This window comes from Hakea prostrata, chromosome 8 (genome assembly GCF_041222555.1).
Source record: "Hakea prostrata isolate BN-2017 chromosome 8, UWA_Hpros_2, whole genome shotgun sequence".
Taxonomy (NCBI): domain Eukaryota; kingdom Viridiplantae; phylum Streptophyta; class Magnoliopsida; order Proteales; family Proteaceae; genus Hakea; species Hakea prostrata.
Genome location: NC_142607.1, coordinates 52426241 through 52453849, shown reverse-complemented (window position 1 = coordinate 52453849; position 27609 = coordinate 52426241). Strand labels below are relative to the sequence as shown.

Here is a 27609-nt window from a genome sequence, read left to right as displayed (position 1 = left end):
ATTGAGTGAGCGGCGGTCATAGAAGAGTGACCTTTGCGAATTTGCAAGATTTGGTATTTCAATTGCATTATGCGGGTTTGAGATTGGGAGAAATAAATCCGTTCAAGGGAATTCCAAGCAGCGTCTGAAGTGGTGAGACCAACTATTTGAGAAAGAGCCCTACATTACATGTCAATCATAACCAGTATCAGCCATGTCATTTTTAGTTCAAAAAAGTTGAGATTTTGCAGTTGCCTCGCTGTAGTATCAAAAAAAGTCAATTTAATGATAAATTATCAATTTTATAACCAAATTGTCCTTAATTTTTTTCCCCCAATTTTTTATATGCACACCCCCACTTTGCCACGAAGATATGTCCTAGAATTAAATAAATTTTAAAATATGACCAAAATACCCTTATGTGTTAAAATGACTCAATACACCTTGACTTAAACCCTATTTGAACCTTCGACAGAAATTGGTTGAGTTGAGTAAATGGGACATGAAGGACTTCACCAAAAATTACTCACCACCACTGGAAACCCAACCGGCTTGATTCCCTGTGGTGTGAAAGACTTCCTGTCTTTGGTTAAATTTCAATAATTTCAATTTTTTCAATATCAGAGAGGTGACAAATGTAAAGTCTATGTATTTTGGAGTGAAAATGACATATACCAAACTTCAGGGATCTACATAAAAATTACCCATTTGTAAAGCATGGGTGGGATACTCTTTTGGTCCTACGGATTTCTAAGCATAAAGGATTAAAGTGTACTGAAAGGGTAATTCAGTAATTGACCTTTGAAATATTTGAACGGTTGAACCGTGGTTGTTTTTATTTTGCTATTGGTTTGGTCTGAAGTTGTATTGTGGTTCGTTCTTATTATCATCGGGTCAAGATCGCAGGGTGCGACCTAGGGCTCCTTGCCTCTCTTCTTTTGTATTTCTTTGGGTTTTCAGATTCCGGCGGTTTCAAGGCTCTGTTCTATCGTGTTTCATGGTGACATCTAGATCGATGTTCGATTAATGCATTGAACAGGTATCGTAGTTACCTATATCTTTACATTTTCATTGTTAGGTTACGGTCGGTTCTTGGAGAAATTTCGAGAGGTTTTTTGTAGTATTCTCCTGCAAAGGTTATTTGAGGCTTATAGATTTAGTTCTTGGCATTTATTTACTCGATTATTACTCTGATTTATTTCTCTGTTGAATCCAATATACATATGCGTGCAATGTGGTTCTGCCAGATTGGATTTATTTCTTTTTGTTTGTAATTTGTGTTGAATTAGACCTAATTATTGACTGATTGGATGATTAAATGTTGGATTAAGCTTCTGCTGTTGATTTAATTTACATGTCTCTTGCAATCTGGTTCGGCCAAACTGAATTTTCTGCATATTATTAATTTTTTAATAGTTTCTGATTCTTATTTGAATCTGATTCATCTCTGATTTAATTAATTTTTTTAATTATATGCTGTTGATTTGTAAATTGTGTTAAGCTCTGGTGGACACTGGTTCTGTCGGTGTTTGGGAGCATAGAGATTGATATTTTTCTTTTCTTTTGCCAAGTATATTGACTGGTTAATTCTGAATTATTTGGGTTTTTCTTGACAACAATTTTGGAACTTGTACTGATAATTGCTTGCAATATTTGTTGAGGTATATTTTCATTGTTGTTTCATGTAAGAGTGTTGTGTCTGAAAACCTGAAGAAGTTCTTTTGTTCATTGGCTACAGAAGTGATTGATATGATCAAATCTGTAAAACATCTCTAAAAAGGGAAAAATGTCGTTCAGATGTAATGAGTTATTTAAGAAAATAGTTCGGAAGGTTGGGGAGGAGAACTTGGCACCAGGAGTGAAGGAATCACTGAAGAAATGTCTTCCAGATAGCAAGGTCGTAATGGGGAGAGCCAAGAGAGGGATTTATGCTGGTCGTCACATCCAATTTGGCAACAAGGTCAGCGAAGATGGGGGGAACAAGTTAGTTTATACTCTACTTTTATTTTTCCTAGTTTTAGTTGCATGAAGTTTGAATTATGAGTGCTGAAAGCTCCATATGTTTCTTAGCTGTCTTTTTGTATGTTATTTCTTGCATTGGGGTTTCAAACCCCAGATGAATATATACCGTTGATATGCAATTGACTAGCAGGATCAGATTCATCTGTAAGGAATTTCTGTTTCTGACTTAAAATATTGATATGTCATCAACTTTGTGAGAACACCTTGCCTAAATTATAAAAGCGGTGTTCCTTCACCTTTGTTGGCTGTCTATGCATGGATGCAACATATGTTCCATTGATGACGAGGCATTAATTATTCTTTGTACTTAATAATGGCTCAGTGATGATTTACGCTTTATATATATACACATTGTGTGGAAAGCTGGGTTGTGAGGTTTTGGTGAGGATGGCAGGGTTCAGATTCAAACCTTGAGGATGATGCTGTAGGGGTTACCCCGTCAGGGACAATGTTCAATGCCTGTTTGTTTAGCAGCTCTTCTTAACCCGTGGAGAGATGATGAGGCCAACCCAGATTGTAATCAGATAGGTGACTTGCTGAGTTTGTTCATTTGAATGGTGCCCATTGTCGAATTTCGAGTGTGTTATGTTGTTTCTTAATTTAGATGATGACTTTTCAAGGATTTTGATAAAAATGCTAGCTGCTTGAGTGACACAGAAAGCATGAGTGGCCTTTTTTCGCCCCCATTTGAGCTACCTCATTTATTCTCTGTGTCAATAAAGTTTATTTGCTGCACAACTGATGGAGGAATCCTTCATTAATCAAAAAGTAGTATAGTGGATATTTTTTAGAACTAGAAGGGGGACCATAATGTTAATTTAAGCCTTCGGTATTTTTCTGATAAAGTTGGGTTCCAGAATTGTAATTATAATTTTGCCTGTGATGTTGGGGACAGGTCAAGGCGAAATTGGAAGCCAAATGTACAAGAGAAGAGACTCTTCAGTTACATACTTGACCGACACATTCGTGTCAAGGTCACTACCCATGCACTCCGCTGCATTGACAAGGCAGGTGGAATTGATGAGTACCTCCTGAAGACACCTTATCAGAAGATGGATACGGAAGTGGGGTTGTTTTGGAAGGCCAAGATTGAGAAGATGTATGAAGAGCTTGGGGGAATGGATGTGGTATTCTTCTCACCTGAGGATGAAGCCAAGTTTGAGCAGGGCTTTAAAGACCTGAAACTGGCTGAGAGGGCACATCGGAGGGAGGTTAGAAGGAAGAATTACGCATCGTCAGGTAAACAGAAACAGGTTGAGGAAGGAAAATCCAATGCCTTAGAGGATGGGAATGCATCTGCATCAGATGAAGAAGGTACATTTTATCATACACATGAGCAAATGGTTGCAAATACTTGATGGTGGCCACTATCTCAGTGAGTAGTTGTTGTCATTAAGGAATTTTGGTGGCTTTTAGAGAAAGTGCTTGGTGGTCAATCGGATTGTGTTTTAATGGCTTTCCTTTAAATTATGTGGCAAATTCTTGATGGTGGCCACTATCTCAGGCTAAATAAACGCAAGAAGTCGCTTCACTTTTCTGTATGTCTGTTTTCTATTTTATGCTGTTTGGCCTGCTTGAACAGAGTTCTTGAATCTGTTGGAAAAATAAATGAATTTGGTTACTACAAATCTAATGTGGGATGAGATTAATTTGCCACTACATGTTTAGATTGGTTGCCATTCCCCATGCACGAGGGGAACTACGGTTGTGCAGCCATCTCGATCGGAACATCTTGTCTTCTAAAGTGAAGCCCTGTCGTCACAACACAACAAGCTAGCTCTAAAATATAATGAAACTTTTTACCTGTTTTCTTGGTGATTTCATTTCTTGGGTAAAATTGGTGATTCTGACTGTATATAATTTCTTAATAAAATGTACAACACGCAATTGGAAACCAGTAGGAGATATCAAGCGTCTAGCTCCATGAAGCTGGAGAACCTTCATCAGATACACCTCAATCTCGCTTAGTTTTGCTGGGTTTTTTGTTCTCATCTTAATGTTGATCTTGTAACTTCTTATTTCTTTAACTCTTAGTTTCCCTTTCCGCTTTCTTGCTGTGTGTCTTCTTTGGCATTTAACCTTTCTTCTGGGTGGAGTTGCTGTAAACGAGAGCTGGTAGGATTGCTGGTGAAGTTGGGGTCGGGGTTTGGGTTCGATTTGAACTTTGGGTTTTTGGGATGGCTGGCCTCCTCAACAAGATGATTGCCAACACTGTGAATTGGGCGTTTCGCCCTCCAACAAAGGCCTTTATCTTAAAAAAGAGAGTATTTCATCTTATGAACTTTGAGACTCTAAGGCTCTTTTATGTATTAGTTGCATTGATAATACATCCTCTCTTCAGTATTTTGTACGAAATTAGCCATGCCTGTGGAGGAATTGTAACAACAAAATAGTGAATCAATTAAAAAAAAACATGAACTACCATTGTATTGCCAGCTTGCTTATGTATCGGAATTTTTGGGGGAATTTTTACACTAATTTGTCACATAGTTCATAAAATGAAAATGTAGGGAAAAAGAAAAAAAAAACAGTTAGATCAAGGCCTAACACAGAATTGGATCAGTTGTAGAGATGAATGAGTGATCAGGCATTACAAAGAATAGAACAATTCTCAATGAGTCACAATGAGGCAGATAAGGAAGAAACACCCCCAATCCCTCCCCACCTCTGACCTCAACCAACAAAAAAGAATAAAAGAAACAAAAAAGGAAACATGTTAGAGTTCACTTAATAAGGTTGTTTTAGGAAATTGGTTGTTGTCTAGTTGCCTTATATTGTAATTACTCTCTTTTATCTATTTTAATCTTTTACTAGTTAGGGAAAGGATTTCGGAAAATACTTAAAGAACAAAAAAAAATGAGGAAATGCATTAAGAACTCATTTTAGATATTTTCTTTTCATTCTTGAAACTGTCTACGTTCTTCACAATCAATGGATTTTCACGCCTCTCTTTCGACAATTTTCCGCCATAACCAATAGCATCACTATCCATCCTGCGAATTTGCCATACAAACCAAGAAAAATTTCTTCCCTCAAAACCAATTAGACCACCAGGATAAATTTTAAGAGTCCTTCAAAAAGAATGCAGAATTCAAAATCTCTTTTCTTACTAAGCCAATCTCTTTTCTGAAAACCAAGAAAATGACAAATTTTCATCAATGGAAACAGGAAAAAAGGGAGGAAAAAAAAACTTTCTATAATAAAAAAATGAATATCTACATAGAAATTAGAAAAACCAAAACTGAAATCTCATTATAAGTAATTAGTCTACTAGACTGATATCTCCAACAAACCTTCTATTACAGGTGTGTTGTATTTCAATTCACCCCAATATCTCAAATTTAACCATGAGATACAAGATTTCCTTCATTTTTTTTTTTGCTAGAATAGCTTAGTTTTAAATGAATATATCAATTAAAACAATGCAGAAATAGGGCAAACAAAAAATTTACACAAGATTTCTAATAAGGTTTGTTATGATCAATCATGTAAAATGTGCCAATGGGTATGTCATGTAGTAAGCATTTTCTTTTTTCTTTTTTAAATGAAAAAGAGCTGAAACTCATCCTGTTTTTTTGGGTGCAAAGATGATGTATTCAAAAGAGCAAGCGGAGCATGAAGCCACCTAATTACATAGATCAAGAAGCCATCGGACAGATCTTAGCCATATAGTACTATTTGCCAAAACCATTTTGTTTTTCTTTTTGGTAAAAGCCAAAGTCTTATAGTTGAAACTTGAAACCAAATTGAAGGTGTGATTTGGGAATCTGGATCTTCTCCCCGTCGGGAGAAGCACAGAGTGCTCCCCCATGGCTTCCTGACCACAAAAACCAGTGGGTCCCACTGGTGAAAAAATTTTTTTTTTAATTTTTTTTTCCAAAAAGTATTTTTCACCGTGGGCCCCACTGATTTTTGTAGTCAGGAAGCATCACGGAGCACAAAGTGCTCCCCGTCGGGTTCGCTGATCCGGACTCGTGAATTGGTGGGATGAAGCACGGACCAGCCTGGATGAGCACAATCAATAGACGCCCCCCAAAGAGTCAAGAGTCATAAGCATTCACAATTCACAGCAACTGTGATAGAACCTCTGACGCACATCAGAACAAGCCCAAATATATTTGGATGGTCTTTTGGGTCCAAGCCCAGCCCAGACACTGAGGATCCCCAGTTCTTGTTTTCTTTGGTTCTCCAGTCCTCATGTTTTGGTTTAAATTGGTCACTTGATCTCCCACCCACACATAAAGTTCATATGGTAACGTTTTCTATGCAGGAGAGTTTTTTTTTTTTGGGTAAATATATATTTATTCATAAGAAACCTGAGAAGTGAAGAGCTACCGAGCAAAGCTCTATGCAGGAGAGATTACATTATAAGAAAAGGAGTTTCAAGAAAGGTCAAAAAGCACATGATACCACCAATACAGCCCCCATTTACGTTTCTCCAATTATGTTACGGCCAAACCAGAAGCCTTGCCCAGTTGCCCTAACAGAACCTGTAAGTATAAAGAGCATTCAACCCACCTCACCCTTTTGGGTTTTAATGCTGAATGTACTTGCAACACATAAGCGGATAGAAACACCAGTCTCGGTTACAGTTTAAGGGAAGCAGAATTACAAGAACTACTTATTTACTGTTCATCCATACTCCCCAAGGATCACAATGTACAGGCATAATTTATCCACTTCAACCGATAAGAAATGCCAGATCATTGCATTTCCCATGTGAAGCCAGTTGGGGTTCTTACAATCTGATTCCTACAGAGAGAGACAGTGAAAGAAAGGAACTAGAACTTAAATATTGCAGCGCCACTGGACGGTTTGGAAGCGAAGACATACAGGCCAAGATCATTCTTATTGATGATACCCTTTTCAATCCTTGACTGATAAAATGACTCCTGAAACAGACAAGCATTTAAAATTCAAAATGAGAACAGTAGAGAGAGATTCTGCACATAGTTTGCTAGTCTGGGAACCCATGAATTACCTTTAAGTTGAGGATAAATTGTGGGACCACATTCTCCTTCACCAACACTACAGCACATCCACCCCATCCTGCTCCTGTAAGCCTTGCTCCAAATGCTCCATTATTCCGGCAAGCCTTTATAAGTTCTTCCAACTCTGGGCAGCTAATTATAGAACCAAAGAAAAAAGAATAGAAAATGAATGGAGGATGGAAGCCAATTATTAGCAAGGAATTAGCTAGCAGAAGATATTGAAGCAAAGTGAACCTTTTGTTGCAGGAACTAAATTTTGCTGTAAGTAGTACAAAGAATTTTATCCTCGACTAATCATTTTTATACAGTAATAATCAAGAAGCAAGAAAAAGACATGGCAGTAAATGCTGGGTATGTACTAATGCATTTATAAGTCCAACAAAAAGAATATTCATGCATATATAGATGAATGGAGTTAAAACTTCCATTCTATTAGTCCCAAGCCCAAGGAAGAGTATAATCATGTCAGCAGTTCAACATTCCATTCTATTAGTCTCTCTCTGTCTCCAGCCATCTTCCCCAACACTTACTCGAAATACTGATTGGTTGAAAGAAGCTTACTCATGTCCCATTAACTGGACTACAAGGTCATAAATGCCTGTGTGCAACCAATACATTCTTTCCTAGGTTGCATTCATCATACAAAATCTCTTCACATGACTAGATGATTTTATACAGAGGTGGAGGTCTTACGGTCTGCACTCACTGACAATCCAAAACATTCCCCAGATACCAATGCAAAATTGCCATATCATCCTTCCACAAGGCACAGCCAAGTGCCAAGACCATTCAAGGCATTGTAGGTTTGTAGTTGCCTTTATATCATTCCAGTAATGCAAATAAGTAGAAATTGGGCACTTACCTACAATCATATAGCACACTGCAGCTGTGATGGCTTTCATTCATGAGATCACCAAGCTTTGTTAACTTGTCCTCGTCACTACATACAGAAGCCAAGGAGTCAGAATTTTGAAAAAGACAAGGCCTAAGACTATCTCCTTGGTCCTCATTAGTGCCTTTTTTTTTTAATAACTTGAATATGCCAAATACGAGGTTTTCAAAATTTTGTTAAGTAATATTATTCCTAGAGCATAACTGAGTGTCTGCAGACTTCTTGATAAACAAACAGGAATGTGACAGTGTGTCAACAGAATTAAGAAAATGCACTAGGTTACTAGAGTTAAAATACAACACACCTCAAATTTGCTGAAACAGTGTCTTTGAAAGCATGAACACGCTTAGCTTCAGAGTATACATGGGAAGCTCGCTGGAACAGAAACATCAATGATAATTACACTACAGTGAAGAAAGTTTATGACCAATAAATCTTGGATTAGCAGTTAAATGATCAAATGCTTTCAGAAACGAAATTTCCATATATGTTACCAACTTACAATACAAATTTCTTTAGATGTATGAATGATTTGTTTGTGGACAATTTGAAACTCTTCATAATTAAAAACAAGAGGGCAGATAATATCCACAATTGTATTCTTCCTCTTCATTCCAATAAAATTTCTCTTTTATGTATAAGAAAAATAGCCAAATATTTTTGATAATCAAGTAGCATTGGAAAGCAAACTGATGGCCATCGCTTCCCTGATGTATATTAATGAAGATATTGTAAGAAAAAGGAAAAGTAAAATATGCATTTAAAGTATGAAACTAAAGTACTCTATTAAGCATGATTGTCACTGCAACAATGCAACCAAGGTGTTAGGTGGGGGGGGCCAAGCCACCTGGATGTAGGGCTACAACTGGGCCGGGCTTTTGCAATCCCAAGCCCAACCCTATATGTTCTATCTCCCTTCCCGCCCGACCTGTTCGGGAAGTTTTGTTTGGCCTAGCCCTCCTAATTGCCCTATTGGGCGGGTCGGATGTTCCCCTAACGATTAGCCTTGATTGGCCGATTCCCGACCCGTTCCCCGTCCTGGATTAGCCCCTTGGCCCCCCCCTAGCCTTAATTGGTCCAATCCTTGGACCTAAAATATCAAATGTAAATTCATAAAAAAAAAAAAATTTAAAAAAATAAAAAATTAATAATAATAATAATAAAAAGTATCATAAGTAAATTAAAAATAAATTTTATAGAAATATAAGATGATTCAAGCTCATACAAAATGATAAAATAGTCAATAAGTTGATAGTGTTGCTTTAAACATAAATAAATTCATACTCCATAATTCTATATTGATCTCCGAAATTCTCTCATTGCTTTGATGATGGAAATTGAAAACCTCTCATATTACTTCGGTGATGGAAATTGAAAACCCCTCCCATTGATATCCTTATTCAACAAAAAAAAAAGAAGTCATATTCAAAACTTTGTTAACAAGTAAATCAACGATAATTTAGTATTGATATTTTTTTCGTAGTTAAAGAAAATTATATTTTAGTTACAAACATAGCTATCTATCCTTAATAAGTTTTTTATTTTTTTTTTTTCTTCCTAAAATATCACATTGGAGACAAAAGAAAGATGTCAATATTCATGATGAGAAGTTGGGGTGTAGATTTGTTAGATATTAATTCTCTATATACTTATGTTAATCTTATCTTAGCCCAAAAATAAAATCAATGATTTTTTGGAACTACAAATGACTTGGTTCGAAAAATAAAAATTATCTTAAAAATAATATAAAAAGTGAACTCATAGTCTAATATGATCAAAATGACTGAAGGTAAAAGTCGAGACTTATAGTTATATCAATGTTAATGTGAAGATTAGGGTAAAAATCTAATACATGATCAGGGTCAAATTAACATTAAGACTAGAGCCAAAATTAGAGTCAAGATTGGGCCAAAATCAGGGCCGGGCTGGGATGGGTTGGGTGGGCCAGAGAGTAATCCCAGGCCCGCCCTTGGCCCTAGTTCAGGGCTAGAATATTTTGGCCCTAACCTGCCCTTAGGGCCAAAATCTTTAGCCCAAGCCCTATTCGGGCTCAGGGCGGGCTTATGTCAGGGCCAAACTTGCACCCCTACTTGGATGGCATAGATGCAAGGCAAACCCAACAACAAGACAAAGGCAACCATGCCTAGGTGACACCCTGACAACTATGTTATGCAGCCATTAAAATGTGAAAGGACCAATAAGAGACTTCATTAAAAAGAAATATCACCTTGCACAAACCAAAAGAGGGAACTTATTTGGGGTTCATGCCACCCACAAGGGAAAGTAAAGGAATTAATACTTACAAGGAATATAAAATCACCACATTTTATTGAACAGGCTCATAAACAAAGAAATACCTGAAATAACATGAAGTGCTTGGCAGCTCGTAGCACATCTAAAGAGGTTGGATTATTGCCCAAGACTGAAGCAAGATTTTTCTCTGTGATTTTCTCAATAGCTTCAGCTGTATATGGCTCCTCATTCAAGAATTCCTGTAAGAACAAAAGCCATCCATGAACAAAGATGAAGATACACGGATACATAGAACACCACCAAAAGTAATGAGAATATCTATTAGAGGACTCAGCCAAGACAACCCCTTATGTTTCTGAAATTGCAATATCAATTGTTCAGCATAATGAAGCCATTGTTTTCTTAAAAGCAAAGAGCAGACACCGGGGTGAAAAAGAGGATGAAGAACTACTGGCATTCCATTTGCATTGAATATGAATTTTGTCAGTCTCAAATGTCAACTTCACGGGTCACGTATTGTTGAGTTGTAATGTCAAAGTATTGGAGAAATGAGTCAACACAAGGACACTCTCTGACCAGAGAGTCCATAAAAGTTCCAGGGTTTTATAGGCTTTATTATTGTTCAGAGGGTAACTGAGAACATTTCCAACACATTTTATTCCCCAATTCCATTTAGCTCTTTGGATAATTAGGTGACTTCTTAGCTCGTAAGATTAATTATCCTCGCTATCAGTATAACCTATATAGATAGGTATTTCTGAGTTCAACTTGTTAATAGGACTTGACAAAGTATTATGGGGGTCAGTCACATACGAAATCGAGTTAATGAAACTAGTCTGAACTTTGAACTAAATCTACTACATATACAACCCTGAGAATGTTCATCAATCCTTGCTGTATCAGTTATTGTTTTCTTCTGCCTTTTTCTTATTTTTCTTTTAGGCTGTGCTTGGTTGGCAAATGATGAGTAGCCATGAAACATTGAAATGAAAAGAAAGGAAAAAGGTACTTGCATGAGAAAATATTACAAAACTGCAACTAAAAGACTTTTTTGGGCATTATGCATCACATTTGCACCATTCCCAAGACATGATTTTAGAACTGTCAGAAAAACCTCCCATCTCCATTGTCCAACCAAATATCATGAAAACTTTTCAACTTTCAAGCTATGGAAAATTAGTACAACAAAGTGGTTTTGTTCTTGTCATTTCTAGTCATCTCTTTGTCAACCATACACAGCCTTAAGGACTATTCACAGACCAGCCCCAACATTCATCATCGTCTTTATGTTTTCAATTACTTCTATTCCACTGCAATGCTCACTCAAGCAATGAAACTTGGGTGCCTACATATGATGTTTCCACTGGAGTGAGATGTCAAATGTTGACACTTGGTACAGACATATAGCTCCAATTAAATTTCACAAATCATCATCAGATTCAAAGTTCCAAACTAGAAAAGTTCAAGAAGCAAGAAATCAGTTCAATTTTTGTAGAACAATGACCAATTGATAAATCAAAATGACTTTAAATATAGAATATTTCAAGCAATCAAAAGAAAATAAGAGGCAGAAATTGATAAATACCTTGACTGCAAGGAGAGCGTCTGATGAGTTACGAGTACCAGCAAAAGATACACACAATCCCTCAACATCAGAAAGAGTTCTAACTTTTGAGATTGCCTCCTCTGGTTTCATTCCAAGCTTTATGCCAAGAACAATCTGCAGAAGTTTTAACAAAATGCATCCATGATAAATTTACACCATCATTGACCTCACAAGGTCCAACTGAACTAATTAATCAACCAATAACCAAACTTTTGGTTCCTTAAAAGTGACAGTTCAATTGTTAGTATCAAAGGTTGATGGTTCCCACCAGATACAAATCTGGATTGCCCCAGATCTTTGTTTGATCAGCTGAGAAGACCTAACAATAGCACCAGATCGGATGATCAAATAAGTATGATAGATCACACCAATCCCACTATTTTTCGACATGGTTCAAGATCTCAATCTTGAGGTTCATCTCATTAACTCAAACAAGAGAGTTGGTTGGTAGGATTTTTTTCCTCAACTTGAGGGGTGTATTAGGGGTCATTTGGGGCCGAAGCTTGCTGTTCAGCCTATTCCAGCCCTCTTAACACTGGTGACCTTAGGTTTAAGAAGAAAATATTGTAAATGTGAGTTTCACTTCAGACCCCAAGTGAAAAACCACTATGTAGAAGTGAAACCTTGACATTGTCTATTGTACACATCATATCTCCATACATAATGCTCAAATCAAAATTCAAACATGTATAATTCATTACACATCTTCATAGTCCGAATTATGAAGTTCAAATGATGACCAATTATCAAGTTACAATTCGAGAGTTAAGGCTTGAGATTCTATGTGCTATAAGCACATTTCTTGTCTCACTAAATGGAAAAAGAGAGATTATTTCGTGAGATCTTGAGAGTTCTCTGACCATGTTTTCCGACACAGATTTTACAATCCAGCTGATCTGGTACTGACGTACAAGATGCTGGCAATGACCGAGAGAGAGCACCTGCTTAAGTTTTATAAATGCATGGATATAACAGTGAGAATTACGTGTGGCTGTATAATGAAAGGGAAAGAGCACACCGCCTCATGTTTTTTATTTTTATTTTTATGAATGTGATTATTGAATGTTTGTTTAGTACTTTATTTTATTATAAAAAGTATTTGTATTAAAAAGTAGTTTAAAAATAGTTATATTAAAAATATTGACTAAACCGCTTTGGTCGCTTTATTGCCGCCTAAGCGCCGCTTATTCGCCTAATCACCTAGACAGAGCCCCAATCGCTTTGCCACTTTAATAACCATGATCTCTTATGGTTTCTCCACTTCCTTCTGGCTTGACCCGTGGCATCCGATGGGCATTCTCTATAACCACTTTGGCCCCCGCACTATCTATAATACTCATATCCCCAAATCCACCCCCTTAACAGCCTTCATCTCTAATGGATCCTAGATCCCTGTCCCCCTGCCCATTCTCACATAGGTTTGGAAATCTCTCCCTATTCTCTCTAGCTCCCCTTGTGACCTCACCATTTGGCTCCCTTCCCCCACCAAATCCTTCTCCACCTCATCGGCCTGAAACCTTCTCAGATCCCACAGCCCTAAACCCCTTGGCCCCCATTGGTTTGGTTCAAAAACCACATTTCCAGTCACTCCCTAACCCTCTATAGAGCTCTTAATCTCACCCTTCCCACCCAATCCTTCCTTATTGGCCGCCACATCCCAGTTAGCCCCAACTGCATCCTTTGTTGGTCCGGTTTGGAGAACCTTGAGCACCTTTTCTTTTCCTACCCTTTCTCCAAGTCTATCTGGGGAAAAGCCATTACCTCTATTTGGCCCCGTTCGAGGCGTTCCTATAGGTTTGGGCAAGATTGGTCTTGGATTTTGAGATACTTTTCAGGTTCTTCCATCTGCGATCGGATCTGTAAGCTAATGTTTTGTGCCTTGATCCATCACCTTTGGTGGGAGCGCAATCTTCAATGATGGACCTCCAAATCTCAATCTATAGACAAGATTTGGAATGCCATCTATTTTGATGTTTCCTCTAGATTGTTAGTTATTCTCCATCTCCATGTGAATGAAACCCCAAGGAATAGGTTTATTGTTGTCTCCTAGGGTCTTAGTTCTTCTTTTCTATATTCTTCTTAAAGACCCTGTTCTCTTGCTTTCGTTTCTTTAATATAATTATTTATTCATCCAAAAAAAAAAAAAAGATGATCAAGAGAAGTCTTCTCATTACTATCAAGAGAAAATCAAGAACCAAAACAATATTGCGGAGAAAGCATCCATAATCAAGTGCCGACAAATGCAGAAACCATAATCAGTCAAGAATTTACTGCTGCAAATATGGGAGGATCATACAATGATCAGTTATTCTGGAAATTGGGCATGCCCAACAATGCATGAGAGCACTATGGTGATCAATGTAATTAAGCAGTTTAAACAAAAGTGGCTAAAGCACCTGTTAATACACAATTTCTACACATGGCAGATGAAGTGAGGGCGGAGCCAAATATGTTTCAATGGCTTTATCCACTACCTTCTTCCCAGACTTTTGGCCCTCCTAACTTATAGAAAATGGTACTGGGAATCTTTTTATCCACATTGATTTGATGAAAGGCAGCAACTAAAGCCCATGAGAATTCAATGGCATTAATCACAAGGGGAAATTCAATGGCTTCATTCACTAGGAGGAACAATTAAAAGTGACATTCATGGTACTGTACGGGGATAACATGGACTCATGTATTAGGCATGTGACAAATCTAGTGAGCACTCATTTTGATGCAACAGCATGGATATGCCTTTCAACCTTTCATGTGACAGAAGGCTTTTTATATCAGAACAGAACACAACTTCACTAACAAAAGTTACTCTAACACTAGGTAGATACCCTCCATATGATTTCTTATTTTCATCAAATCCTCCCTTTAGATACTGCACATTGACACTAGAAAAAATTAGTCGGGTCATTTCTAGGCTCTGTTAATAAACACTAAAGAGGCTTAAGTCTATGTTAGTCACTGGTTTGTAGAATGCAGGCCAATAATTCTTACGAGTGGGGCTTGCATTAGAATGTTATTCATCGAATCAACTTACAGCAAACTATGATTTAGCAACCACAAGCATAAAAATTCCTGGCCTTTATGATTAATTTTCTCTCATTCTCATTGTTTGTGATTCTTGTCAGAAGACAGGCAGAACCCACCAGAAGATGATCTTTATTCAGACAGAGACAGGGAGTGAAAACTGGGTTCTTCTAAACAAAGGCACCGTCATAGAAGGCAATCCAGACCCTGTCTAGCAGTACATATATTAAAGAAAGAGTTTAGCCCTCACTATAAAACTGCAGCGGCCACTGAGATTTACCTTCTGGTTTGAACAGTTTAGAGAATCAAACCACTTGGACAGGATGGTCCATTTACAAGTCAACATAGCACTACAGAATGGAAGCAAGTGCACCCTTGATGAACCATTGTGTTGGTGACAAAGTTCCAGAGCCAGCTGTATTTCCTATACCAACTGTGTAGCCCTATTAAGTGAATAAAATGGCCATCCTACCAGTTCTTATACAGTCATTCAGCATCAGACTCAACATGAGTTCTTCAATTAAGCCCCTAAACTTCATTTTATACCCAAGATAAGTTTCTTTTTATTATCTTAGCCCATCTGAGATATGGATACCTAAATAAAATGATTTCACATTCTCAAGTACAAATTCTAGATATTCAAGCAATTTCCCAACCTTAATCTTGGAAAAGTTGCATCACTTTAACAGAACCAAGTAGTAAGTGTGTCATTTACTGCATTCCGGTTATTTGGTTTGGTTGCTGTGAGGTTTTCATTTCAACAAGGTGAAATAAAAACCTGGCCTGAATCAACAAAAATCAGAATTTTTTTTGCATATGCTCCAGTTTTAACAGTTTCAGTTCAGTTCCCGTTATCCAATTCACAACTGGTTAATCCATTTTAAGTTAATTCACTTTTTCCAATTCGTACTTGAACCAAGATGCAAACGCTAGTATTAAGGTACTAGTCTCTATTCGGTTGTAACCGACAGCTTTCTTTTCCAAATCATAACTGAACCGAAAAGAACATAACAAATCAAAACCAGATCAGTTTCCTGCAAAACAGTGTAGTTTAAAATTTAAATGTAAACAATCAGTTGCAACTAAATTTTCTTCTATTTTGAATAAGGATGGTGGCTGGCAGGGTAACAAGTTGGTTCTGCATCAAAAATCAACACACAGAATATAAATAAACTGCTAAAAGATCTCAAAGTGGCCCTCAATTTACGTACTCTTACGAGGACATACTTAGGATGAATCCAAGGCACAATATATGACACCGATGATACAAGAAAATACAAGCAAAATTTCTATGCCATTTGTGCAAGTGGAAATTGAAAACTTACAGCTGCTAAACGACATTCTACGACCCGATTATTGTAATTCGTTGCAGCAGTTACTGCCTTTTGGGAATCTGCCAAGGAATTAGCAATCACAAAGGTCCCCCCAGCAGGAAGTTGCACATCAGTTGCACGGATCGGGTTGAAATCAATCAATTTTGCAAATCCGGCCTTGGCCATGATAGATATTGCCTACCAGTGAAAAGATTAAGTCATAATCAAATAGACTGCAAAGAAAAATGAGCATACCCCAATCCCCATGCACGAGGCTTCCGCCACTGGAGGGTCCAGACCCCAGAGAGGGCATAATGTATCCCAATTTAGTGGAAAGGCTGTTTCCCAATTCAAACCCATGACTTTTAGGTCTCAGTGAAATGGCCTTGCTATCATGCCAAGGCCTGCTTTCCTCTTTTAAAGAAAAAAACAAAGAATTATAACTAAGGAGTGAGTCCATTCATGTCCTTATTAAATTAAATGAGGCAAGAAATAGCCACAGAAATTAGGTCCGATGGTATGATAATAGCACTTCACTGTCAGACAGGCTTGGGCATCCAAAAGCAATACCATGCAGAACAGACTTCTAAGCTGATGATCCGAAAAGAAATATTGAATCTAAGCATAAATATGCAGGAGAGATTATTGGGATTGTAAGGAATCAGACGCATCTGCCTTACAGATTATGCGAGTCCTTTTCAGTCTTTTTTTTTTTTTTTGACAGGGGGGGGGGGGAATTAAAATTCATTGGATGGAGAATGTAATTAGAGATTACCAATTATGCAAGAAAATTCTATTAAAAGATCAAGTAAGCATACTAAGCAAGAATTGATCTTTGCCAAGAGAAATATCTCTTTGGGGCTATCAAATTTCGTCATTCCACCTGCAGGTTTAAAAAACTCCACAAAACAGGTGGAGAATGTTAATTAAAACAGGACTAACTGTGCTGGCAGGGTGGCAGTTATGGACCCAAGCTGCTCTCACTAGTAGGTCTTGGAAACATTTGAGGGCATACAGGGCAAGATACTCCCATGTTCAACATTTTTGCCATTAAAGTTGAAATAGGAGAGACAGGTTTGCCCCAAAAGTAAAAGATGATAGTCTCGCATTTGATTCCAATACGATATCTGAAGTGAAGACTGCTGATTTGGATATCACTGGCCCATAACTTCCAGTTGTTCTACCAGAGGACCTAAAGCTACTGAAAGTGATTTCAAGACTTAAAGAAACATCAATCAACTGAAGCTATAGTTGTAGGGTTAGCAATGGCTTCATTCAATCCAACCCTGAATCCAGGATAATGGTTAGAGTAGGCACCCACTCCAAAATTAAGGCTCAAAAAGAATAATCTGCCTGCTCCATTTGCACACACAAGGAGTCTGCACTGTTAAAGATTTTTATTTTTGAATCTCAGCCATCAAAATACAGATGATGCTGAACCCTTGGTCATGATAGTGGTAACAATAGTTGATGGGTATGGCCTGGCGTGAAACAGAAGTTGGTGAACCAGATCATTAAAGTCCAAACTGACAAACTGAAATTTAAACTGTATGGCCCATATATTATCTATTTTGTTTGTTTAGAACCCAATTCACAGGAGGGTTAAAAAAGGAAATAAGAAAATTAGGATGAAAACATTAAGAGACTAACAGTAGCTATCCCACCTGGTCCATGCCACCAGATTGTGTTCCAATATGGCGTTCACACTCGCAGGTAAGTTGGGCAATTTCTTTCTGTAAAACAACCCAAAACGAACATGGGATCAAAGTTCTAAGTTTCCAAAATGATAATCTTCACAAAGAATAGTAAGTATGACCATGATAGGGTTGCAATCACCCAAACTCCATGGTCAGAAAAGTTTTGATTACTAAACAGAAAAATCCATAGCAAGTTGAGATCACTCAGATAGTACGCCATCCAATGAATGTATTAAGAAAATAAACCATTAAAGAACAGAGCAAGGAAAAGATGAAGGAATAAGTGGTCACAACATATAAATGTTTTCAGATTATCAAAAGGCAAAATAATGTATTAAATCAACTACATGGTTAGCCGTCAAACATGGAACCATAAAGGGAGGAAAATTCTCAAAATTTTCAGACCAGAAGGGAGCTAATATAAATCTGTTTCAAGATATGAGATACCAATTAATGATATCGCAGATGGACTTCCCCGAAAATCAGCTCATGTTTCCAGGTTTGTATGGTAATAATTCATTACCCAAAAATAAAAGAATTAAGACTTGTTGATCAATAGAGAAAAATCCCAAATTTTTAATCTTAAGAAGGGTAAACCTAAGGTTAGTAACAGAATCGAACAACAAAGATGATACATAGTTCCAAAAAAGTTTCACAAATTTAAAAAGAAAACTAAAGCAGAAGAGGGTACTACCTAAATAGCATGACTGTATTGACTCTATACATTGCAGAAGATGTTCCCCCTCACACCAAGATAAGGCAAATCAACAGTAAAAGATATGAGGGGTAATATCTCTATTCTGCATTTGAGTATCATTGCATGTGAAAGTTTCTTCACCCGGATTTTTAGTACAGGCCTCCAGCTTCCTTATTCATTTGTATTCACTCCTTTTCTTCATAGTTATCACCTTTTTATACTTTCAAGACCAAATTATTCATTCACCATAGCCCTTCAGTCAGCCTGTTAGGACCAAACAAATGACTGGACCATGGCCTCTAGTAGGATTTTAGAACATTAGAATGCAGTCAAGATTTGTGCACATCAAAGAATAAATTGATAATATGCGCTGTACTAGGGTAGGTTGAGGATAAACTTTCTTTCTCATGGCAAGAATGATGAGGTAAATCCACTGCAGTACTGCAGAAGTGTTTGTTTTCCTAAGCAAGCAGGTACAAGCAGACAAAGCTGCCAGTCAGAGGCAAAATGCTTGTACAAACCTTACTAATAAATTATATTTCCTTCAATATCTAAAGTAAGATATAAAAAGTATATAACACAGATCCAATAGAAAGGTCTTGAAGCCTGTTTTGAAATTACTCCGGTTAAACCAAAGACAACCAGTCAGAGAAAAGGCCAATCACAAGGTTGATTCACCCACAAATTCTGGTACAAACAGTTCAAGTTTTCCACTGTGGTTCAGCATTCAATAACTTCTGTACAATCTGCTTCAGTAATAAAAGAAGCTAAATAGACTTAAATATATAAATAGATGGGACCAGTGCGGGAGTTCATTCCCTTCAAATGAAAATATCACTTATAAACAATTAAATCTAGTCGAACCCAAATGATATAAACCTAAAGAATTCTTCTTTTTTCTTTGGCAAGGTATAAACCTGAAAATATCTCCAAATAGTAAAGAATTTCAGAATTGATGGAAAGTATTCCCAGTCGTATCTTATGATGGGTTCTTGTATTAAAAAGTAGAACATGAATTACAAATATTTGAATAGAGCCCAATTGAGATATAAGTTGAACCTGAAGCAAACACTTTCTATGCTTTAGAAATGACAAGGTTTTCCACTAGAGACTTATCACATGCAACTGCTGCATTCAGATTTGGAATGTGATCCTGATAGGCCCTTGGGAGGACGCCACATGGAGGAGAGAGAGGTTACCACAACCAACTGCTAATTGGTGGGTTATTAAAAAGGGGGGGGGGGGGAAGATGTGAGGAGAGATATCTGTTGTTTTATGAGTGATTTTGGGCAGCCTTTGGCTGAGGGCAGTGTATGCTGCAGGGGCTGGGGGGTGACTGGCACCATAAAAACCAGATTTATCTTTGATATTTTCTTACTTTGTAATAGTCCCGTATTCAATTAGTGGGTTCCTATCAGATCCTTATCCTCTACACACTTTTTTTTTAAGATTACAAATTCTGAAAAAGAATTATGACAGCTTAGGAGTGGGGACTCTAGGTGACTCCTAAACATAGATGTTACTAGATTTATCCAAAGCATAAAATGAGTAAGTTACAATTTAGAACTTATAGGGGAATAAGTGGAGATACCTTTGGGAAATTCCCACCCAAGGCAGCCATTATGGCAATTGTAGAAGAGCAAACAATTGCAGCTGAGCTTGATAGTCCAGAACCTACAAGAATGAGATGCCACATGAATTACACTTCGTTCCTTGAGAAAGCAATAATGGTGTAACGTCAGTGAATAGGTACCCGTAGGAACTATCCCATCCACAAGGACATCAAATCCAACTAGTTCACCAACATTCACACCTTTTGATTTAGCAAATTCATAATATCCTTTATACCTGCATTAACAAAGACCAGTTCATAGGGTAGCAAAAACCCAGATATTGCTATAACTAACTCACTAATTTATAACCACAATACAGATGGGTATCAATAGTGACAACAGCTCATCTTTTTCCCAATTAAGTGGGTCAGCTACTGGTGGCATAGACATCAACATGAGAAATTAATAAAGAAAACAAGTTGAAAAAAGACATCTGTGATTTGACCTTGCTTTGTAAACTCACAGCTTTATTGTTCAAATAACAGATACGAAATATATGGTAACTATGTTCCATGTAGCTTCATAAGACATACATTTCATCGCACTTAATGTTGCTCAGTTCAAATATCACTGCTGGCTTGAGACAATAAAGGTAGAAAAACAGCTAGAAAGTTTAAGCACAACCATACAGCGGATGTTACTATGGCTATATCACATCAGCTTATGTGATTACTGCTTTTTCTGCAGCCAATAGATGGTGCAAATCAGGACTGGTACCTTAACCAATGAAAATTAAATCAGCCAACGCCACATCTAATACCTCTAGTAATATTCACAAATGCAAAAATAAATGCCACAAACAGGTTACTGTAGTGGTTCTACATTTTTCTACTGTAAAACTGCTAAATTATAGGAAATGAAGTGTAGCATGCAACACCAGAGTACAACTTTGCCTGAGAGTGTCATGCCTCACCCACAAATAAAATAATGGCCCCATTTGTGATTCTTCAAATCAATGTCCTACAAAGATAAACAACATCATGTAATTTACAAACTAAGAAGCTCTTTACAAGAACGAAAATACATAAAAATTAACACCAGAAAATTTTTTAGATGGATAATGTAGTAAGCAAATGCTGATAATAGTTTATGAACATTTGAATAGCAAAGCATGTCTACAGAGTCCTGGCAGAGAAGTAGGATAAAACTCCAGCATAGTCAAAGCACTGAATGGGTTATGCTAAGATCCACGTTTTGAACTGGTAACGATATAAAGTTTAGCCTCCATGAATTCTTTTAGGGGTAAAAACTCTGAATTGAACCCTTTCATGTGCAGCAGAAGTTCAAGACTAGCAGTACATACACTTCTAATCACTGATGTGCTTGAATGCCAATGAGACACGGACCAGGAAATTAACATGCGAGCCTAAATGATTGTGTTGGTTTTAGAACAGCTGTTGGCTGGATTCAATGCTTTGTGATTTCTTGGTTTGGGGTTAGACCATATTTTGCATTCAAGAATTCGTCCAAAAATTAAACAGAATATCAAGAAAATTCTTTGTCAGAAGCCTGTAGTAAGTTGGGAGCTTCTGTTTCCCTTAGACTTAGTGTCCCCTATTTCTTATACTTTTTATCCTCACTGGTTCAAAAAATTTTCCGTCCTTTTCTTTTCTTCTCACTCCTATTTATCTATCTTTCTATCCTATCTATTCTTCTTGACAAGTAAGATTTTCATCCATTTTTAGCTGGCAATATTTCTGTTTTGTTTTATTTTCATTTAACCTCAACTTTCCAGATCTACTGATCTGTCTTGCACTTTGACTTCAAACTTGATACATCAGCTTTACACTTTTGCTTCCAAATGGGTTCTTCTGCATTCTTAGTTCTTGTTCTTATAGCTTGACAAGTGAAAATATACGAATTCTCTATAAGTTAATTGAGATTGTTATTGCAGTAATGGGATGTCAGTATATGTTTGTGTAGGTTACCATGTTAAATGGGCTGTCAATTTATATGTTTGTGTAGGTTACTATGTTTAATGGGCTATTAATTTATATGTTTGTGTAACTTACTACCTTTACATAACATATGTTATGTATGGAGAATTTTAATGCCCCAAGTAAAAGAAGCTATAAAGAGGACGAAAGTAGGCAAGGCAAAAGGTTGGGATGAAATTCCAATAGAAGTATGGATGAGCTTAGGAACCTATGGGCTAGCTTAGCTGACCAAGTTGTTTAATTAAACTATGAGCACAAAAAAAATGTCATATGAATGAAGGAGAAGTATTGTGGTCCCAAATTAGCAAATAAAAGAGACATTCCAAGTTGTAATAACTAGAGGCACAAAACTGATGAGTCATGCTGTAAAATTAAAGGAGAGAGTAATTGAACCTTGTTGGAGACAAGAAACCACTATCACGGAGAACTAATTTGGTTTCAAGCCGGGAAGATTACAATGGAAGCAATTTACCTTATTAAAAGACGTATGGCAAGCAAGACAAAGTGTAGGAAAGATCTTCATATGATCTTTATTAACTTAGAAAAAAACTTATGATAGAGACCTCAAAGCTAGAGAAAAGAAATGTAGAAAGTAAATATGTGGACATCGTTAAAGATAGGGATAATTACTATTGCCCCGACTGCTTTAACGGTCAAATAATAACCCAACCTTAACTTGGCAACTAAGCCCCCGTGTTCGTGATGGCCTTTTCCAAATCCCAAACCCTTTACTTCTCTTTTTTTTACCTGTGCGGGCCCATTCGGGGAGCCCCGTTTCTGAAAACCCCATGAGATGTTGATAAACATACGGAGGAGAATCTTACCTTGGTTGTGTCCCTTTTCATAAATGGTGGTGACCTCGTTTGGTTTGTCCTTTCTCTTCAATAAATGGCTGTGTGACCCTGGTTTGGTTTCCTTTTTTTTTGTTTTTGTCGGTTTGGTTTGCTTTTTTTCGTTGGTTTTGTTGTTGGGGGCGCTTGTTTTTTTTTGAGGTCTTTTTTCGTCTTCCCGGGGGGGCCTTTGTGCGGCTGTTTCTGGGTTCCTGTATGTATTATGATTTAGTGACAAGTGTAAGAACAATGAGGTGACAAGGTGGTGAATTCTTAATTACAGTTGGGCTACATCAAGGATAGCTTTAAGCCCGTACTTATTTGCACTTATAATGGATGACTTAACCAAAGACATTTAAAATGAGATTCCTTGGGGTATGCTTTTTGCTGATGATATTGTTTTCATAGATGAGACACAAGTAAGGATTAGTACCAAGTTAGAATCATAGAGAGCAACTTTGGAATCAAAAGGCTTTAAACTAAGTAGAATGAGGTGGAATATCTAGAACAGATGATAAGGTGGTGAAACTTGATTAAAAAGGTGCTTCCACAAAGTAATTATTTTAGGTACATTTGTTCAATCATAGATAAAAAAAAAATGCGATATAGAGGATGATGTTACATAAAGAATGAAAATAGGGTGGATGAAGTGGAGAGGTGCATCTGGGTTCTTGTGTGATTGACATATTCCTTTAAAGCTCAAAGAAAAATTCTATAAGACCAATATACGACCAACTAAGATGTATAGTGCAAAGTGTTTGGCTATTAAGAAGCATCATATAGATAAACTTAGTGTAGCAAAAATGAGGATGCTTAGATTTTTTTTTTTTTTTGGTAAAAGGATGCTGAGATTGATGAGTGACAAAACTAGGAAGGACAATATAGGAATGATCATATTGGAGCTAGTCTAGGAGTAGCTCTGATAAATGATAAGTTACGAGGAAGTCGATTGAGGTGGCACAAACACGTTGACCGAGGCCTTTAAATGCCCCTATACGGAGAAGCGATTCAATCCAAATTGAAGGAAGTAAAAGAACTAGAGGCTAACCTAAGATAACCTTAAGAAAAGTGGTGAGAAAGGATATATCGATGTAGCCCACCCCCATTTAGTTGGGACAAAGGCTTATTGGTTGTTGTACAATATATGTTTGTGTAACTTTTGTAGTGATCCGTTGAATGGAAAGTATATGTGCATACAACTTTTCATAGTTAGATGCATAAAATGGTAAAGTAGGAAAAAAAATTATACTATGGCACACAGCTATACTTCTTGTCATCTAAAAGCTTAGTCAGCCCTCCAATGCTTTGTTTGCATTTCACTTCAATGAGGCTGATATGGATTTCCCGTCAGAACATTCTGCCAATAAGGGTCTCTAAGAATCCACGCCTCATGAGTTGATTCAGACGCATAGAAGTATTTTGTTGTAGAAGAGGGTGTTGCATGCGGCAATAAATATAATGATCCTGAGGAGATTTTAGCAACCCTTTCACTCGAGGAATTATGCGAGTTGTATGTATGCGAGTTGTATGAGCTTATGAAATCATTTAGTACTTGATGCTTTACTAATGATATTGCATTATTATGCTACCTAATATGTTTGCACCATTTAAGTTTTTAAATGAGAGATAAGGACAATGAGCAATAAGGATTTGGCCCTCAAATTGACCATTTGATTAGTTCCCTAAAGTAAAAAGTAACCACATAATGGCTCATTATGGAAATAGCAGCTCATTGTAATCCATGGATGAAAGTGGCCATATAGGACTTGTGCTACCATGATTCATGGGTTAACCTTCATTTTGATTCCTCCTTATTCTTTTTCTTTTTTTGGGGGAAGTGTGAACTACCAAAAAATGGATGCTTTGATACTCAGGGTCAACCTTCAACGAAGAGTTTGACAAAGAAGATGATGCTTCCCACCAAGATAAAGAATGATGGGTGAAATGGAGATGTGCTTCAGGAACGCAATGTCACCAATGCATGCTTGCTAAGTTTAAGGGGAAGTGCTAATGGACAATAATAAAACCTGCTACGATATATTATGCAAATGCTGGACAATTAAAAAGAGTGATATAGATGAGCTTATCAAGATAAGCATTTTTCAAATGGTGTATGGGAAGACCATGAGAAATGAGTAATAATGTAAGGAATGATTGCTTTAGAATCAATGTTTGAGTTGCCCCAATCCAAGACAAGCTTTGCCAGAGACACACGAGGTGGCATGGGTTTTTCTGACCTATGGAGACACCCATAAAAGAAAGTGACCAGATTCAGCTTCATGGAGATAAAAGAGGTGGAGGCAAGCCCAAAATGACTAATGGAGAAGTAGTAACTAGTGAGGAAGGATATGCATTTGGTAGGGCTCAATCCTAGTATGCCAGCAAACAGAGTTGTTTAGAGGCAAAGTTCATGCTGTTGTGCCTATGAGGATGTTCTTGGGATGCTGTTTCTGTATATTGCCCCTGGCATATGCCAATGCGGGCTAAATGGGAGAATAATGTCGGATAAGATCAAATTATACATTAGCATAAAGAGTTGGTGGCTATCTATAAAAATTTGAAACTCTCTTGATGGTAGGGAGTTGCATGAAGTTGGGTTACAATAGCGTATTAGCGTTGATTTCTGCATTAAGGCTAACACCATCAGTTACCCAAAGTACGAGACTGGAAGCCTAAAGGTGAACATTTCGTGTGAGTGCATTATTGACAAGTGCCAACGAAAAGCATGAAGAGGTTACAAAGCTGCACTGCAATGCTTTGAACGAACACGGGACCCAGTGTAGGTGATTTCATCTCCTTCTATGTAGTCTAATTCCGGTACCACTAACTGGAGGCTTCGGGTCTCGATAAAAACGATTTCTACATGTCCAAACAACAGAAATGTATGAAGAGCAATTTGCTATGACTGCTATACGAGGGTTAAGTATTCTCTTAGCGAAGTGTCAATTACCAACACAAAAATCAAACACATACGCTCGGAAACTTATGGACATCAAAATTGGGAAAAAGTCGCAAATATACCTGGTTCGGGTCGGCAGGATAAGTACACATGGGATACTTGTCATTCACATTCGCGATTCTGAGAAGCTTTGGAGACTCTTCAGGAGCGCGTTTGCGGATAGCAACGATGGTGTCTTGCCTTATCGCCATCGGCAACACGGAGTATCCTTCATAATCAATGTGCTCCCCAATCAAGTTCACACGACCTGTATGAAGGATCGACAAGCACCGTATGGTTATCAATGCAAAGAATCACATAAATTTATCGGATTGGAGTCAAAATACCTGGAGATCGGGCATAAACATCAGGCAGGTGACCAAAAACTTTAAGAAATTCCGATTTCATCTTGTCGAATCGCAGCTGAGCTTCTTCGAGCGAAGAACCACTTCCATAGACCGGTTCAAGGGTAGAAAAAATTGGAAGAGAGAGCTCTTCATGTTCAGCCATGGAAGAATAGCTGCGATTCAAACGAGACTGCGAACGCTCCCACTAATTAATTGGATAACAAGGCTCCAGGGAAATGGAATACGAAAATCCAGAAGGCTTAAAGCAATTTTACATTAATAACGCCACTTGGCAACAAACACCCGAACGGAGCAGAAGCATCGGTTACTCATCTATGGCGAAAGATTCTTCGAACGTTGTAGACGATATGAAAATGACAATACGCAAATCCCAATATTCTCGGCTCTGGATACGAAAATTCGAAATCGAACGGTTTTACAGATTTGCCATTATTTTTTTATTTTTTTATTTTTAAAAAAAAAAAGAGGGGATGCAGTAGCGGCAACCTAGCGCCCCCTGCTACGCAATGTTCGGACTTTTTATCGAGTGCGACCTATGCAAGCATTAGCTCTATGCACTACCAGCGCAAGCACTGGCCCGTCAGCGGAGCCTGGTATAGTCCACGAAGGCTGGTAGCACTCATGCCCAGGTCAAAGAGCACACAACTGTCCAATGCAAAAAACAGAGGAGCGGATTCGAACCTGGAACATGAGGTTTACCAAACCACCTGGGAGTGAGCTTGGGACCTAGACCACCCCGGTGGTGATTTGCCATTATTGGGTGGCCTATATTTTTTTTTCTTAAGCCAAGATTATATTGGGAAAAATATTACTTAATATAGGTGTCGGCAAATGGGTGCGAAACTAAGATCTCTCCATTGGAATTTGGATTTTTAACGGCTAAACTAATCGACGATTGGCATGAATGTTGTGCATTAACTGCTGAAAATAATATATCGAATGAATTTACCTTTGACAAAAAAAAACACATTCTTCAATTTATTTGCTTTTACCTTCACAAAAAAAATATTTATTTGTTTTTATACATAAAGCAATAATTAAATAATAGGAATGTAACATCCAAAGAGAATCGATTCCCAACCCAAAAACAGAAAAAAAGACATGCAAAGAGAATCAGTTCCCATTTTCATATTGTGTGACAATAACTATTTGAATCTTTTATCTTATCTTGATTGTATATTAGTGAGTGGAACTTATAATAATGAAACTTCGCCATCCAGATACATTCATACACCATAACTAAGCATAACATGTTTCACATTGTGTGACGTTGAAATCTGATCCTTAATCATTATCCAAAAGAAATAAAAAATAGTAAAACCTCTAGTTGTGATCCTTGTGAAGAAATGAGGATTTTTTTTGTTTGTTAGGATAAGTTATAATTAATTTAATTTTCAGTGGCCTAAATGATGCTTAGGCCTCTTCTTAATATGTTAATGAAACTTATTC

The 27609-nt window shown here is 37.4% G+C and overlaps 2 protein-coding genes across 3 annotated transcripts; one reads left to right on the top strand and one right to left on the bottom strand.

Annotated features, from left to right (window-relative positions):
- The first annotated feature begins 870 nt into the window (after window positions 1–870).
- Window positions 871–3773, top strand: LOC149008545 (uncharacterized). 2 transcript variants are annotated; one of them, XM_089165868.1, is made up of 3 exons: window positions 871–1018; window positions 1721–1962; window positions 2897–3773. In XM_089165868.1, exons 2-3 carry the CDS (start codon window positions 1766–1768, stop codon window positions 3357–3359), a joined length of 660 nt encoding a protein of 219 aa, XP_089021994.1. In that variant the 5' UTR covers window positions 871–1018; window positions 1721–1765; the 3' UTR covers window positions 3360–3773. The 2 variants fall into 2 exon arrangements, with proteins under 2 accessions (XP_089021994.1, XP_089021993.1); XM_089165867.1 differs by having other exon boundaries at window positions 1718–1962; window positions 2897–3771.
- Window positions 3774–6257: 2484 nt separating this feature from the next.
- On the bottom strand, window positions 6258–26522 carry GALK (Mevalonate/galactokinase family protein). The gene is made up of 13 exons (XM_089164704.1): window positions 26140–26522; window positions 25876–26060; window positions 21001–21047; window positions 20228–20322; window positions 20066–20148; window positions 17745–17813; window positions 16093–16278; window positions 11723–11857; window positions 10242–10376; window positions 8189–8259; window positions 7855–7932; window positions 6983–7124; window positions 6258–6893 (listed from the first exon to the last, which is right to left on the bottom strand). The coding sequence occupies exons 1-13, from the start codon at window positions 26300–26302 to the stop codon at window positions 6783–6785; spliced, it is 1500 nt and encodes a 499-aa protein (XP_089020830.1). The 5' UTR covers window positions 26303–26522; the 3' UTR covers window positions 6258–6782.
- Window positions 26523–27609: the final 1087 nt, after the last annotated feature.

What these genes read in the sequence shown, in the direction of transcription:
- LOC149008545 (XM_089165868.1), top strand. Translation starts at nt 1,766, where the DNA reads ATGTCGTTCAGATGTAATGAGTTATTTAAGAAAATAGTTCGGAAGGTT. An exon ending in AGCGAAGATGGGGGGAACAA is followed by an intron (nt 1,963 to 2,896) that starts GTTAGTTTATAC and finishes TGTTGGGGACAG; the next exon opens with GTCAAGGCGAAATTGGAAGC.
- GALK (XM_089164704.1), bottom strand. Translation starts at nt 26,302, where the DNA reads ATGGCTGAACATGAAGAGCTCTCTCTTCCAATTTTTTCTACCCTTGAA. An exon ending in TGGGTGGGAATTTCCCAAAG is followed by an intron (nt 17,814 to 20,065) that starts GTATCTCCACTT and finishes GTTGTTTTACAG; the next exon opens with AAAGAAATTGCCCAACTTAC. An exon ending in AGTGTGCTATATGATTGTAG is followed by an intron (nt 7,125 to 7,854) that starts GTAAGTGCCCAA and finishes TTCTATAATTAG; the next exon opens with CTGCCCAGAGTTGGAAGAAC.